At 40.6% G+C, this 16,927-nt stretch overlaps 1 protein-coding gene across 4 annotated transcripts in view; it reads right to left on the bottom strand.

The window, feature by feature from the left end:
- The window catches only part of MTA3 (metastasis associated 1 family member 3), a 123,143-nt gene that overhangs the window by 82,380 nt on the left and 23,836 nt on the right, over positions 1–16,927 (bottom strand). For all 4 annotated transcript variants that reach the window (XM_079792515.1, XM_079792516.1, XM_079792517.1 and 1 more), the window contains exon 4: positions 7,969–8,095. In XM_079792515.1, coding sequence (XP_079648641.1) covers positions 7,969–8,095 — 127 coding nt within the window. The remainder of the gene's footprint in view (positions 1–7,968; positions 8,096–16,927) is intronic.

Genomic DNA, 16,927 nt, shown 5'->3' with positions numbered 1-16,927 from the left:
AAGTCATAAAATACAAAGATTGATCATTAAGTTAAATAAAAGTTGTGATATATTGGAAACACAAGGGAAAGAGAAGGGAAGGAAGAGGAAGTAAAGAGAGATTTCTAAAACTGAAAAATTAATAGTAGCAGTGTCAGAGTGGTAAGCATGCAGAAGCCACTGCCAGAGAAGTTGAAAATGACTGCAGTGGGGGAACAGGGCTCATGACTATTCAATATTATTAGACAGCTATACACATTTATTTGATTTTAAAAATAATAAAATTTAAAGCAAAAGGGGGGATCCTCATTAGATAAAGTGCATAAATTTGTATGATTACAATATATACTAAGGGAGCAAATTTTTCTCAACCTTTGTGTTGACATATGTTGTGGGGGCTATCCTGGTAGAGTAATATTTAAGTAGCTTCCCTGGCTTCTACCCCACTGGATGACAGTAGCATCCTCACAGCAAGTTGTGACTACCAAAACTATCCAGACCTTGTCAAAAATCCCCAAGGACATAAAACTGCTTAAGAACTGGTTAAAAACCAATGCTCTGTATTATTAAACTAGAGGCCCGATGCACAAAGATTCATGCAAGAATGGACCTTCCTTCCCCTGGCTGCCGGTGCCGCCTTTCTGCCTTCCCACGCTGCCCAGAGGACCAGAGCAGCTGGGGCGGTGCAGAACACCTGCATCATCACCATGGCGACAACGCAAGCGTCCTGCCCCACCCCCAGTCACTCGGCGCCTGCGTATGCAAATTAACCTGCCATGCACTGGAGGTGGGGATCCCTCAGCCCGGCCTGTCCCATCTCACAGTCCAAAAGCCCTTTGTTGGGTTAATTTGCATACTCACTTCTGATTGGCTGGTGGGTGTCACGAAGGTACGGTCAATTGACATCTTACTCTTTTATTAGTATAGATAAATCTTAGCAACAAGCACTCAAGGACTGCCTATGATAATTGAAGGAATATGATTTTATAGATTATAAAAAGGAGGAGGACAAAGAAGGCAAAGCAATCTGGAAACCTTTAAGCACTTCTATTCAAAGATATATTTTGTTGTTAATATTGCTTTAACAGATGTTAAGAAATAAAAATAAAAGGAGGATCAAAAAAAGAAAACAAAACAAAACAACAAAAACACACACAAACATTGGAACATCTGTTTGAGTAAAGTAGAGGAATAAAAACCAAGAAGAGAAGTTAGGGCTTACTGTGGATTTTGTGAAGAAAAATGACAAGCAGTGTTTTGGAAAGACCATTCTACCTATGGCATGTGAAGAGTACTGAAGACTAAGACTTAAATCCACAATTCTGGAGATTTGATAAAAATGTGAAAGAAACTGTCAGCAAGTAAATTCAAGGGAGGAGGTTATCCCTCCCTTGGTGCCACTTTCCCTTTTACAGCTAGGAGAAAGTGAAATGTCCAAAAGGTAGGGTACTAGAAAGTTCCCTTGCTCCAGAACAGGATGACAATTTGTTTTGATTGCCAGGAAAATCACAGGCATTTCCATGACTGTGTGGAACACCCGTACTAGGGACAATATGCAGTATGTACTTTCATCTAGCCCAGGGCCTTTCTGCATTGTGGTTTTGGTTAGAGAAGGAACCATTTCAACCCATAGGGAATAAATTGATCATTTCAAAGAAAAAATTATATAGTGTAAACACCACATATTTTTAAAAGTGTGAATAAAAATGTTAACTTTAAAATGTTAAATTGGGATATGATTTTCCCCCACTTACTATATTCTTCCTCTACTTGTGCTACTAGCAACCTATGAGCCTAAGTACACCAAGTAATTGAAGTATCAGTAGATGGGCTGGAAGATAAAAGTCAGACTTAGCTCAGAACCAAAAACAGACAATATAAGAAAAGACAAAGAGCCCTGCTGGCCAGTGTGGTGCACTGGCTGAACCTCGACATATGAACCAGGAGGTCATGGTTCAATTCCTGGTCAGGGCACATGCTTGGTTTAGAGCAGTGGTTCTCAACCTTTCTAATGTCGCGACCCTTTAATACAGTTCCTCATGTTGTGACCCCCACAGGTTGAGAACCGCTGCTGTAGAGCCTAAGACCATCGGAAAACACAGATATTTACATTACGATTCATTAACAGGAGCAAAATTACAGTTATGAAGTAGCAACGAAAATAATTTTATGGTTGGGGGTCATCACAACATGAGGAACTGTATTAAAGGGTCGCGGCATTAGAAAGGTTGAGAACCACTGGTTTAGAGTGATACTCCACAGTACATGAACCATGCTTTTAAAACTCCTTATTTTCACCTTTCTTGATCCTTTACATTCCCATACGTTTTATAATCAGCTTAATTTACACACACTTACACTTAACACACATGCAAACCCTGATGAGCTTTTCTTTAGAACTGTATTCAATCTTTGGAATAATGTGGAGAAAACTGACATATTGTCATGCATTTACTTATCCTGCATTTACTTAAGTCTTTTCATTCCTTCAGCAATCCTATCTAATAAAGAGGGAATATGCTAACTGACCTTCACGCTGTCACAAAATGGCAACACCGACAGCCAATAAGGAGGGAATATGCTAAATGACTGCCCCGCCCTCAAAGATGGCAGCGCCCACAGCCACAAGATGGTGGCGCCCAGTCCCCTCAGCCCCGTTGGGGCGGCAGGCGCTCAGCAAGGCCAGGCCCGCCCCCAGGCACGCCTGCCTCTGGAGTCCCCAAGTCCTCTCAGCCCCCCAGCCACCCAGGGCCAGCCCAAGGTTCAGGCAAGCCTCGGATGTCGGCTGTCCAGCCGCCCAGGGCCGCCCGAGGCGCAGGCAAGCCTCAGATGGTGGCTGCCCAGCCGCCCAGGGCCGCCCGAGGCGCAGGTAACCAGGGCTGGCCGAGGCTTGCGTTGCCGGCAGTGGCAGCAGCAGAGGTATGATGGGGGCGTCGCCTTCCCCTGATCACCGGATTGCCTCCCGCCCCTGAGGGCTTTCGGACTGTGAGATGGGACAGGCCGGGCTGAGGGATCCCCACCTCCAGTGCATGAATTTTCATGCACCGGGCCTCCAGTACTTTATAATAGTTTTTACACATCTTTCCCCTTTTTCAAACATCTTGAAATTTATTTCTAGGTATTCAGTGTTCTTTGATGATATTGTAAATGGTTATCTTTTTAAACTTAGTTTTCTAACTGATCCCCCTTTACACCATATACATAAAACAAATGTAAATACAAAAGGTGAAACAGCAAAACATCAAGAAAACATAGACTCTCTTCACAATCTTAAAAATCTTTGATTCCAAGACAGTGATACTTGGATTCTTTCTAGAATAAACAACCTTCCTGTATTTAACTGTCCTCCCCTCCTCCTGCTGTTCCATCACTCATTTTCCAGCCATATTTCTCACATATTTAAAAACAAATCAACGAAGCTAGAAAGAGCAAAGATGACATAGTGGTGCAGAAGGATAAGCACTACTTAGCAAGAGAAGAAGCTACACATTGTCATTCCAACTAAATTCCAGCAACGTGCGGCCAAAATCCAACAAATACATTTAAGAGTAGAAGAGAAAAAGTATTAATGATATACCAAAATGTTGGTGCTGTTGGGTGGAGGAATTATAGGGTGAGCCTACCTAGTCAACACGTTATTAATAGCTTCTTTCCATGTCTGATGCTTTTTAACACTTACAGTCATGTACATATCATAATGCTGTACCTCTGCAACCAGGCAGTCCGGGTTCAATTTCTGAATCTGCCATTTAAAAACTGTGAGTCCAGCCCTGGCTGGTTTGGCTCAGTAGATAGAGCGTCGGCCTGTGGACTGAATGGTCCCACGTTTGATTCCAGTCAATGGCACATGCCTGGCTGCAGGCTCGATCCCCAGTAGGGGGCGTGCAGGAGGCAGCCAATCAATGATTCTCTCTCATCACTGATGTTTCTATCTCTCCCTTCCTCTCTGAAATCAATAAAAATACATTTTTTTTTTAAAAAGCTGTGAGTCTGACAAGTTACTTAACCTTTTTGTGCTTCAGTCTCCTCATCTGTAAAATGGGGGTTATAACAGGACCTACTTCATCAAGTCATTGTGAGGATTAAAGAAGATATATGTAAAGCAAGTGGGATAACAGTGACCATAAAGGTTCAATAAATGTTAGATTTTTTTAAAAGCCAAGTTCAATAAACATGGGCTATACATGACTGAATATAGTATTATATATACTTACAACAGGTCTTGTAGCTGGCATTAACAATCCATTTTATAGTGCCTTATAAATTGGTGTATGCAGCATATATAATTTATTACTAATGGCCTAAGACACTGTGTGAAGCATGCTGCCTCTTCCCTTTGTCAAAACAAAAATGTTCCCAAAGCATTCTCATTGCTCAAGTCCTATGTATCTCACAAGAGCTGAATCACTAACCCCACCCAGAACTGCCCGGATCTCTCTCTTCCAGTGGAATCATGGAATCAGAAGGAACAAAGAGTTGCTTCCCTGTCACTCTGAGAAGCTCATAGCATCTCACACTACAGTATTATAGCTCACAAACTACAAAGAACCTCCGGAATGCCTCAGTCAGGTTTTCTCCTATGCTCCATATGGCACAAGGAAAATCTGGCAACGTGATAATGTCCCTGAGAAGAAAAAGCCAATATTCACCAAATTAGCCCTCTTTGCTGCCAAACAACAATGGGGCTTCAGTAATTTCCTCCTGTTATAGCAGAAATACTAGTTAGATAGGGCATGACTTCAACAGTAGCAAAATGTCAAGATCGCATTCAACGTGCACGTGTTCCACATCAGCAGGAGGGCTGGTCAGCACGACTCCATGCTTTGGCCAGAGTCTGCCCCGAACCCCTTTCAGTTGTTCAAGGATGAAAGCTACAGATGTCCCTTTCAATTTGGGGAAGAAAATAAAGCCCCAAATGCCTGTGTCTCCATCATAATTCAAAAGAATTGCCACCTGATAAACTCCTTCTTGAGTTTATGAGCTAGGGACCTTGTCTTACTTACCAAGCACCTAGTAAACTACCTAATCTAGAATATTCTCAGGAAATGTGTTCAACGGTGACTGATCATGTATACTATGTAATTTCTATGTTCAACACAGGAGTGTCTTGATAATTATATTTCAATATACTCTCTCAGTCCTTATGAAAGATGAAAAACACATCACTTTTTCCATTCCAAGCAATCTGTTAAAGGAAACTAGCATTACTTGTTAACAGATTTTAAGCTATCAGGAGGGTAAATTAAAAATATACTTGTGTGTTTTGGTTACATTTTAAAAACCATTTGTCGCATTCTTGTACTGGCAAAATTCTTAAAACTGGCCACATAACTTCTTGAGCTTAAAATGAATTTTTACATACTGGCTTCTTCCAATTAAATAATCAATTCATATGGTTCTTTAGCATTTATTAGTTCCATACATCTGTAAGAAATTTATTAAATGTTTTCATATTCCATCTCTTTGGGCAAAAATTAACTTACTCTCCTAATTCCTGAAATACCCCTAATTGGTGGGTAAAATGACTACCCAAATTACCTGGCCTAATTATCTTTTTTAGCAAAGGACCTAATTCACACAGAATATACTAACTGTAGCCGATCTAAACACAGTGTTCCCTAAAAAAAAAAAAAACTAAATAAAGCAACAGTAAAAGGTTAACTTATTATATTGAGGGGGTAATCAAGACATTTCTTAAAAGACTTGGGGGGAAAAGAATTACAGTATCTTTGTCATACATGTCCTGCCTTAGAAGATCTCTATGTCTACTTTGAAAAGAGGTCTTTGGGGTTGAGGGGTGTGTGTGTGTATTGGTTACAAGGACCAAATCAAGGCAATCTAATCCCAAAAAGGCAGATTTAAATTCAATACTGAATTGGAGACTAAAGAGGAGGGGCAATCCTATCTAATAAATGAGTAATATGCAAATTGACCATCACTCCAACACAAGATGGCTGCCCCATGTGGACACAAGATGGCCACCACAAGATGGACAGCAGGGGAGGGCAGTTGGGAGGGATCAGGCCAGCAGGAGAGGGCAGTTGTGAGCAATCAGGCCAGCAGGGGAGGGCAATTGGGAGGGACCAGGCCTGCAAGAGAGGGCAGTTGGTGGCAATTAAGCCTGCAAGGGAGGGAAGTTAGGGGTGACCAGGCTGGCAGAGGAGGGAAGTTGGGGGCAACTGGGCCTGCAGGGAAGGGCAGTTGGGGGGGACCCAGGCTTGCAGGGGAGAGCAGTTGGGGGCGGCGGGGAGACCAGGCCTGCAGGGGACGGCAGTTAGGGGCAATCAGGCTGGCAGGAAAGCAGTTAGGCATCAATCAGGCTGGCAGGGGAGTGGTTAGGAGGTGATCAGGCTGGCAGGCAGAAGCGGTTAGGGGAAATCAGGAAGGGAGGCAAGTGAGCAGTTGGGAGCCAGCAGTCCTGGATTGTGAGAGGAATGTCCAACTGCCCGTTTAGGCCCAATCCTACAGGGATCGGGCCTAAACGGGCAGTCAGACATCCCTTGAGGGGTCCCAGATTGGAGAGGGTGCAGGCTGGGCTGAGGGACACCACCACCCCCGTGCATGAATTTTGTGCACCGGGCCTCTAGTTATTGAAATAAACAGTTAACATATTTTACTTCCTATATTAATAGTTTTTAAGAGAACCATGACTACTAGAGAACTGAATAAAATACATAAAGATTGTGAACAAGAGTTGAAGGAATTTCTTTACTTGAAGAGACAAAAACACTGCATTTCCTCACACCTATCACCCTGGACACATTCTGCTCCCTCCACATCTATGCTCACCTGTTTCTTCTACCGGAAACATGCCCCATAGTATCTCAAAGGCTGAGTAAATGACAACTCTCCAAGTTTTCCTGTTCCTGAAGGTGTGTTCAAACATTTTGTTATACCTCCAAGATGCACCTATTATAAACTATACTGAGAAATAGCTTAACTGTGTGTGCTTAAATGTTACCACTATCAGCAGATCATATAAAACCACCATCATTCCTCCACAACTTCCCAAACTACAAACCAAGACTGAATTTTCTCACTTTTACAACCTATTAATGCACAAAGCAGATGCAAGTAATAAAGAATATAAAGTTTTCAGCCCAGCCCTAACTGGTTTGGCTCAGTATATGATAAAATATACTGAGAAATAGCTTAACTGTGTGTGCTTAAATGTTACCACTATCAGCAGATCGCAACCCATAGGTTGAGAACTGCTAGCAGGGTCGCCTAAGACCATCGGAAAACACAGATATTTACATTATGATTCATTAACAGGAGCAAAATTACAGTTATGAAGTAGCAACGAAAATAATTTTATGGTTGGGGGTCACCACAACATGAGGAACTGTATTAAAGGGTCGCGGCATTAGAAAGGTTGAGAACCACTGCTCTATAATGTTCCAGTACTCTGGAAAAGACCTGCATTTCCCAAAATGCAGAATGTCTCCTAGACACTTTTTTAAGAAAAACCAACATTTTTTTAAATATATTTTATTGATTTTTTTACAGAGAGGAAGGGAGAGGGATAGAGAGTTAGAAACATCGATGAGAGAGAAACATCGATCAGCTGCCTCCTGCACACCCGCTACTGGGGATGTGCCCGCAACCAAGGTACATGCCCTTGACTGGAATCGAACCTGGGACCCTTGAGTCTGCAGGCTGACGCTCTATCCACTGAGCCAAACCGGTTAGGATCCTAGACACTTTTATACAGGATGCTAATAGATACCCAAATAAGTTGGAAAGTCAGGATTAAAATAAAGCTAAGTGGTTACTTTACTACAGAACATTCTCAGGGTTTAATATGCTAAGCCACACTATAAATTTTCAAGATAAGATTCCATTATGAAGTATTTAGTAAACTAATTTGAGCAAGATCATGAGCAGAGTTTGGAAAATGCTTCCAAGAGGTTGTTTGGGTTGTTTGTTTGTTTTTTAATTGTCATGATATTACTGAATACTTGAAACAACTTCTTAAAAAGTTCTTACCTGATATGTGTTGCAGGCAGAGATTCATATTGGCGGGACAAAAAGAGTTCTCTATGTTTCAACTGATGTTTCTGTTTATCAGTCAAGTCGGCCTCAATGGTTGTTTCAGATTCTTCCTCAATTTCCTCTACACAAATAAAATTCAAAGAATTCATTATTACAAAGCACAATATCTATCTGGATATTAAGAGAGACAAAAAAACTTTCAATGTTTTCTTCATATCATTAATGTTAAATTTATATATTTAACTTTTCATTTGAATTACAATCATAAAATTAAGTTACACAGCTTCAAAGGAAGAAGAAGTGCAATTTAAAAATGGCAGATGGGCGCTGGCAGAGTAGCTCAGAAAAGATACCAAGTGTTGTGAGAAAGAGGAGTGGGCAAAAGCTAAATAACAAGAGGAAAGGGTTGGAAGTCTACAAAACAGTAACAACAAGGATACTCTATTTAAGAAGAGAATAATCAGCCCTGGCTGCGGTGGCTCGGTTGGTTGGAGCATTTTTCTATGCACCAAAATGAGAGAGTAATCAGAAAACAAGAAATAGGATAACACGCCCTAACCGGTTTGGCTCAGTGGATAGAGCCTCGGCCTGTGGACTGAAGGGCCCCAGGTTCAATTCCAGTCAAGGGCATGTACCTTGGTTGCGGGCACATCCCCAGTGGGGAGTGTGCAGGAGACAGCTGACTGATGTTTCTCTCTCATTGATGTTTCTAACTCTCTATCCCTCTTCCTCTCCCTCTTCCTTCCTCTCTGTAAAAAATCAATAAAAATATTTTAAAAAAAAAGAAATAGGATAACACATTTCAAATTAGAAAACACAAATAAAAAACTAATAGAAGGATTAGACGGTAATGCTAAGAAAATCTCCCAGAAATTACAACATTAAGACAAAGAGATAAATAACTAAAGATTAAAAATAAAAAATAAAAAACATTGCCCTAGCCGGTTTGGTTCAGTGAATAAAGCATCGGCCTGCGGACCAAAGGGTTCCAGGTTCGATTCCAGCAAGGGCACGTACCTAGGTTGCAGGTTCCTCCCTGGCCCAGGCCCTGGTCAGGGCACATACAGGAGGCAACCAATCGATGTGTTTCTCTCACATCAATGTTTCTCTCTGTCTTTCCCTCTCTCTTCCACTCTCTCTAAAAAAAAAAAAAAAAAAAAAAAAAGGAAAAATATCCTCTGGTGAGGATTAAAAGTAAATTTAATAATAATAATAATAATAATAATAATAGTTTCTTTAAAAAAATAAACAACATTCATGAAGTTCAACATCCCAGTAATAAAATTCCAGAAAGAACCAACAGAGAAAACGTATTTCTTTACCTTTTTTAGGGGGGACAGGGGAGAGGGAAGACCTCTCAAAGAAATGATTCAAGAAGATTTCCCCTTATTGAGCAAGATGAATGTCTAGATTTAATTCCCAGCATAATTAATGTTTTAAGTGCTAACATGAGAAGATCACAAAAATTTGCAGAAAGGAAACATAGGTCACGTGCAAAAAAACTAGACTTAGTGGAATCACATGTGAGCAGCAACATTGTGTGATAAGATGGTAGAGCAATGCCATCTGATATTCAACCCACAATTGCATAATAAACTATCAAGATGGAAACACAGAAAGGACAACCTTTCATTCATTCAACTAAGAGATATTAAGTGTCCAAGCAGGCACTATTCAAGGTACTGGAGACAAGCAATGAGCAAAACATTACTAAGAACAAACAATTCAAAGTGTCTGCCTTTGAAAAGCAGGGTTGGAAGGAAGCGATGGAAGAGACAGAAGACCAAGTTTTACATCAGATTAAAAGGAAACACTATTTAATACTTTCTTTTATTTTACTGAGGAAGAGAGAGGGAGAGAGAGAGAAGAAACATGTGATGAGAGAGAATCATTGATCAGCTACCTCCTGCAGGCCCACACTAGGAATCCAGTCCACAACCCCGGCATGTGCCACCACTGGGAATTGAACCGTGACCTCCTGGTTCATAGGTCGAAGCTCAACCACTGAGCCTCACCAGCCAGGCTAATACATTTCAAAGAAAAAAAAATGACTAAATGTCATTTATAGATATAATTGCAAATAATTTTAGATACAAAAAATGTTTAATAGAATTCCTCAATTTAGGGGTTCACAGATCCTCTGCAACCTTACCTAGACCAGACGTGTACATCTATGGGAATAGTAGGAGCATTGAGGCTCAGAGTGTGAGCTGAGGCAGGGAGAAGGGATCGCTCTTCACACAGAAAGTAGAACTCAAGTTCAGGCCTCTAATGCCTTAATTGTGGGACACTGATTGGCAACACACACACAACACTTCTCTGTTCCTCACAATTCTTTTTTTTTTTTTTTAATATATTTTATACAGAGAGGAAGGGAGAGGGATAGAGAGTTAGAAACATCGATGAGAGAGAAACATCGACCAGCTGCCTCCCGCACACCCCCCACTGGGGATGTGCCCGCAACCAACGTGCATGCCCTTGACCGGAATCGAACCTGGGACCTTTCAGTCCGCAGGCCGACGCTCTATCCACTGAGCCAAACCGGTTTCGGCTGTTCCTCACAATTCTTAATAGTTCTTATTTATGGACCCTGGACCATAAAAAGGTTTTTATCACATATAATCCCCTAGTTGTGGCAGTTCTTTTGAAATGTGTGAGGGTAATGAATGGGCTAAGTGTATGATCTTTTCTATTCCAAATTTTGAAAGCTCTGAATGGAAAATGAACCTGAAAAACTGATTTAGAAAGATTCACCTAGCTCAAAAAAAAAGAATAAAATTACTTAAAATTCTTAAATTTTCTTTTTAATGAGCTACTCAAAGAAAAATACAGCACTAAAAGAGCAAGTGTAATAACATTTGAAGAAATCAAACTAGCTGAGTAGTCCAGAACACCAAAGCATCAGCCAAGCGATATGGGAGATCAATCTCAGCAGCAGGTTACAATCAGGGACTCAAGCAAAGCTTTAGAGATTGGGCATGGGACATGTGTAAGACCAGAGTAGGCAACTAAACAACGTATTAACTGAACAACAAGGTACAGAACGTAAGGAAGAGGAGTAAGTACTTGACTTGGAACTGGGTGTTTTTCAGAACAGATCAGAATTGTAATTCCTATCTATCAGTGGGGAGGGACTGAGCAAGGAGCTGGCAGGAGGAGAATTCTCCACAGGTTATTCTCCAGCTTCCTAGATCTCTATTTTAATGAAATATCTGCCCACAGTGATAAGATATTGGCTCATACAGACCACACAGAAAAGCAGGTGGTTAACAATTTGTTTACAGAGGCATTTAACAAGTACCCAAATGTTTGAAGACATATTATTGGACTGAAAAGGGCTTGGTAATGATGCAATTCAAGCCTGCCTGTTAAGAAAAAAAAGATCCTCAAAAAAGGAATAAGCAAGTTGAATAAATTAGCAGACTTTTCATGACAATTGCGATTTCAGGGAACTACCTGATTGAAGAGAAAAAATGTTTGGCAGTCTAGAGGCAAATGATCAATAAACAAAAATCAATTCTATTTCTATCACTAGCAATGAACAATCTAAAACTTAAATTAAGAAAACAATTTCATTTACAATAGCACCAAAAGGAAAAATATACTTAGGAATATCTTTGACAAAAGACAAATTTAGTATACTAAAAACTACAAACATCATTAAAATAAATTAAAGAAGACCCAAATAAATGGGAAGATTATGTTCACAGACTGGAAGACTTAATATTGCTAAGGTGGCAATACTCCCCAAATTGATCTACAGATTCAATGCAATCCTACCAAAATTCAAACTGCCTTTTTTCCAAAAACTGACAAAGTAATCCTAAATTTCCTATGAACATGTAAGCAATCCAGAATAGCCAAAATAACTTTTTTTTAGGGGGGGGGGGGGGGGCCTTAAGAGAACTCACACTTTCAGATGTCAATGCTTACTTCAAAGCTGCAACAACCAAGACCATGTGTTATTGGTATAAGTCTAGACATATAGATCAATGGAATAGGACTGAGTCCAGAAATAAGTCCATACATTAATGGTTAATTAATTCTGGACAAGAGTGCCAAGGTAATTCACTGGGGGAGTGAATAATGTTTTCTACAGAAATGGTGCCAAGAACTGGATATTCACATGCAAAGAACAAAGTTGGACCTTCATACCATATATAAAAATTAAGTCAAACTGAATCAAAGGCCTGAATGTAAGAGCTGAAACTAGAAAATTCTTACAATAAAACACAGGTATAAATTTTTATGACCTCAGACTAGGCAATGGTTCCTTCACTGTGGACCCTAAAGCATAAGCAACCCCCCAAAAAAATAATAATAAAAAAATAAAAAAAATATATATATATATAAATTGAAATCAATATTAAAATCTTTATGCTTAAATGGACATTATCAAGAAAGCAAATACAGAATGGGAGAAAATATTTACAAATTATGTATTTGGTAAGTGTCGAGTATCCAGAATATATAGAGAACTCTTATATAACTCAAGAATAAAAAGACAACCCAATGAAATAACGGGCAAAGGATGAGAATAGACATTTCTCCAAGATGTGCAAATGACAAATAAGCACATGAAAAAATGTTCAACATCATCAGTTACTAGGGAAATGCAAATCAAAACGTCAGATATTTCACACCAACTAGAATGACTATAATAAAAAAGATAATAAGAAGCATTTGCAAAATAGAGAAATTAAAAATCTCTGTACATTATTTGTGGGAATGTAAAATGGTGTAGTTGCACTGTAAAACAGCTTAGCAGTTACAGTTACTGTATGACCAAGCAATTCCATTCCTAGGTATATACCCAAAAGTGAAAACATATATCAACAGAAAACCTTGTACATGAATGTTCAAAGCATTACTCATAACAGCCAAAAAGTAGAAACAACCCAAATTGATAAAATGGATAAACTGATATAGTATACCCATATAATAGGATATTATTCAGCCATAAAAAGGAATGAAGTACTGATTTATGATTTACCATGGATGAACCTTGAGACATACTAAAGAAACATTATGAAAGTGAAAGTTACAAAGGATTACATATTATATGATCCCATTTATAGGAGAAGTCCAAAATAGGCAAATCTACAGAGATAGGGAGTAGATTTGTTGCTGACAGAGGATGGATAGAGGGAGAAATGGGGGAGTGACTGCTAATGGGTATGGGTTTCTTTTTGGAGTAGTGAAAATGTTCTGGAATTAAATAATGGCTATGGTTACACAAATCTGTGAATATAATAATAACCATTAATTGTATAACTTTTTAAAGGGTGGATGGTATGATATGTGAATTATATCAAAAAGAAAAAAGCTAAACCTGAAAAAGGGGGAATGGGAGGGCAAATGAAATGCTGAGTCAAAAGAAGAATGAATGAGTTTCAGTACAGTAGTCCCCCCTTATCAATGGGGGATATGTTCCGTCAAGACCTCCAGTGGATACCTGAAGCCGCAGACAGTACCAAACCCTACAGACACTATGTTCCCTTTCCTACACATACATACCTATAATAAGGTTTAATTTACAACTGAGGCACAATAAGAGATTAACATAAGTAACTAAGTATAAAATAGAGCAATTATAACAAGATACTGTAATAAAAGTTATGTGGCATGCAAGGGTTATTTGAATACAAACACTGCAATATAGTCGATCTGATAACCAAGACAGCTGCTATGTGACTAATGGACAGGTGGCATATGCAGCGTGGATACACTACACAAAAGGGATGATTCACATCCTAGGGGGGACGGAGAAGGACAGTGTGACATTTCATCATACTACCCAGAACTGTGCGCAATTTACAATTTATTAACTGTTTATTTCTGGATTTTCCATTTAATATTTTTAGACCATGGTTGACTGCAGGTAACTGAATCTTCGAAAAGAGAAATTGTGGATAAGGGGGGGACTACTGTATAGTCATGTAATGGAATTCCACTCAGTAGCTTACAATGAATAAGTGAATTCACACACTAACATAGATCTCAAAACTTGATACTAAGCAATAAAAGGCAATCTACAGAAGGACATATATACACAATGACATTTTTTAATGCAAAAACAGTGCTCTATATAAATACTACATATATGTAGCAAAAGTATAAAAACATGAATGGGGGGAAAAAACACCAAAGGTAAGACAGCAATTCACCTATGGGGAAACTAGGAAGGGAATGGAGTTGGAGAGGGATACACACAGCACTATAAGAATCTGAAACAAATATGTCAAAATATTAAGAGAAGACAAAGCTAGCTAGTAGGTTCATAATTAGTAATTCATTATTCTCTTTCCTGCTTACTAAAAATACTTCAAAATAAAATGTGAGTAGGACCCAACAGAAAGAAAAAACTTCTAATCCACATTAAACTGTGGCTTTTCTTCTTTAATGGGGATAATCACCACAGCTAATAATCATTTCTTTACCATATCTCCCTTCTCTTCATCTCTTTCTATCATCATGACAAAACATAAATTTCAACTGGCATTCTGCATAACATTAATCAATTTCTAAACTAAATACAAATAAATTTACATATTTATAAATACACAAATAAATGTTGGTTTCCAAGAGGAAAAAAATCTACCTATATAAAGTCTAAGCGACTGCTACGACCGAAAACCAGAACGACCCGTTGACCAATCGCTATGACGCACACTGACCACCAGGGGGTAGACAACGCTGGAGCTGCCCCCTGGTAGTCAGTGCACTCCCACAGCCAACCTCCGCTGTCAGCCAACCGCCCACAGTCCCTCCCCCCAGCCAGCCTCCCGCCATTGTCTCCTGGTGCTAAACCATTCATAGATGACCTGCTTCTGGGTCTGGGTTTCGTATGAAGCAGAGCGGTTCCCTCGCTTCGACCTATTGAAAGTCAGCCCTCAACACAAGGGTTTGTCTCCCTCCCGTCCTCTCCCTCCCCCGGGACCACCGGCCCACCACAGTGGCGGCGTGGCAGCGAGGGAAGGAGGAGGGGAGGAGGCAGGGAACCGTGCAGTGGCAGGGCGGCGTCAGTGTCCAGTGTCCATTCCTTCCGCACCCGGCCCAACGACTGTAGCCTCCTCTCCCGACCCTGCCCAAGACCTTCAGGCCCCGGGCGGGGACGGGGAACCGGGGGTCGGTGGCGGCAGACACGGCCCCTTTCCCAGGGGGGCCGAGGGCTGGCTCCCTCCTTTGGAGCCAGCAGCCAACCGCCCATGATCCCTCCCCCCGACCAGCCAACCTCCTTCGGTCCCTTCCCACCTTCCCTCCCCCGGCCCCCCCCCCACCCCCATGCACGAATTCGTGCATTGGGCCTCTAGTAGAATATTAAAGTGGTTCATCTTGGAAGATCAAAAACAGTAAACAGCCCTAGTGGGTTTAGATCAGTGGATAGAGCATCAGTCCCCGGACTGAAGGGTCCCGGGTTCAATTCTGGTCAGGGGTACGTACCTTGGTTGCAGGCATGTGCAGGAGGCAACCAATCAATGTGTCTCTCTCACATTGATGTTTCTCTCTCCCCCTCCCTTCCACTCCCTCTAAAAATCAATGGAAAAATATCCTCGGGTGAGGATTACCAAAAAAACAAACAGGAAACAACTAAGAGTCAACTATTTCTATAAAGAAATGCCTGAGATAAACAGGGAGAATATTTAAATGGATGAAAAGTTAACAATAGTACGGAGATCAATTGTAAAGCTGGAAGAAGCCTCTGAGATTTCATTTCAGTGCCTGATCCATGAGGCTCCTGTCAATCTCCAGCTAGAGGAGGCCTCTCCTCTTTGCTACAAAGCAGCACTCACAAAAGCTTAAGGTACTTAAGGTACAATATGCCTTGCACTACAGTCATCTGATTCACTGAGTCCCTTGAGAACAAAAATGGGTCATTTATCTTTGCATCCATGCTGGTTACTTGTGAGGTAAGAGAGATGGAACCTCAAGAAACGTTCACTGCAGACTAGGTAAGAACTATCAGCTAATGCTCAAGTCAGTGGCTACAAGGATAGACTCACAAAGTAATGGCATAAAACACTGAACAAAGTAACCATCAAAAAGTTACTGTTCAGCCCTAAAGGGTTTGGCTCAGTGGATAGAGCGTCGGCCTGCAGGCTGAAGGGTCCCGGGTTCGATTCCGGTCAAGGGCATGTACCTTAGTCTCTATTCCTCTCCCTTCCTCTCTGTAAAAAAATCAATAAAATGTATATATTTTTTTAAAGTTAAAAAAAGTTCAAAGGGGTTCTACTTTTCACATTTCATTCTGGTGCTTTCCCCAATTCTTTCAAAATCTAACACAAAGTGGATGGGAGACTAGGCTTCGGAGTCACACTTGAATTCAAAGTTTAGCACCACACATGCCTACCTGGGTGACCTTGGGCAAATTATTTACTCTTTGTAATCCTCAGTTTCTTCATCTATGAAATGTGTACTTAATTCCTCCCTCATATATAAACTGCTTAGCACAGTGACTAACAGTACTACAGAAAAAAAAAACTATTACTTTTTTTTAATAAAATTTAATATGATTTTCTTTGACATTTGGAAAATCATTTCTATCTCCTAAAACAATGGCTCCTAATTTACAAGGCAAATCATATTAAAATTAAAACAAATTAAAAATGTTTTCACTTTTTGTAAACAAACAAAAAGATATCCAGATCCCTCCATGGAGATCCTGATTTAGAAACTCTGGGATAGAGTCAGGCCAGCTAGGCGTCAGTTAAGAATCATTTTATAAAATAATAGACAAATATGCAAATTGACCACACCTCCGCTACGCCCAAGCCACGCCCACCAACCAACCACGCCCACCAGGAAACCGTTGCAGGGACGTTGGGGTGTGGCAGAGCCCAAGGCCGGGAAAGCCTCGGGCGGAGACTTTCCCGGCCTTGGGCACCAGCGGGGAGCCTGCACGGATCGCAGGAAACCACTGGGGGTCGGCTCCTGCGATCCTTAGCAGGGATGT

The sequence above is a fragment of the Cnephaeus nilssonii genome (assembly GCF_951640355.1).
Source record: "Cnephaeus nilssonii genome assembly, chromosome: 15".
Taxonomy (NCBI): Eukaryota; Metazoa; Chordata; class Mammalia; order Chiroptera; family Vespertilionidae; genus Cnephaeus; species Cnephaeus nilssonii.
This window is presented reverse-complemented; position numbering and strand designations above follow the sequence as displayed.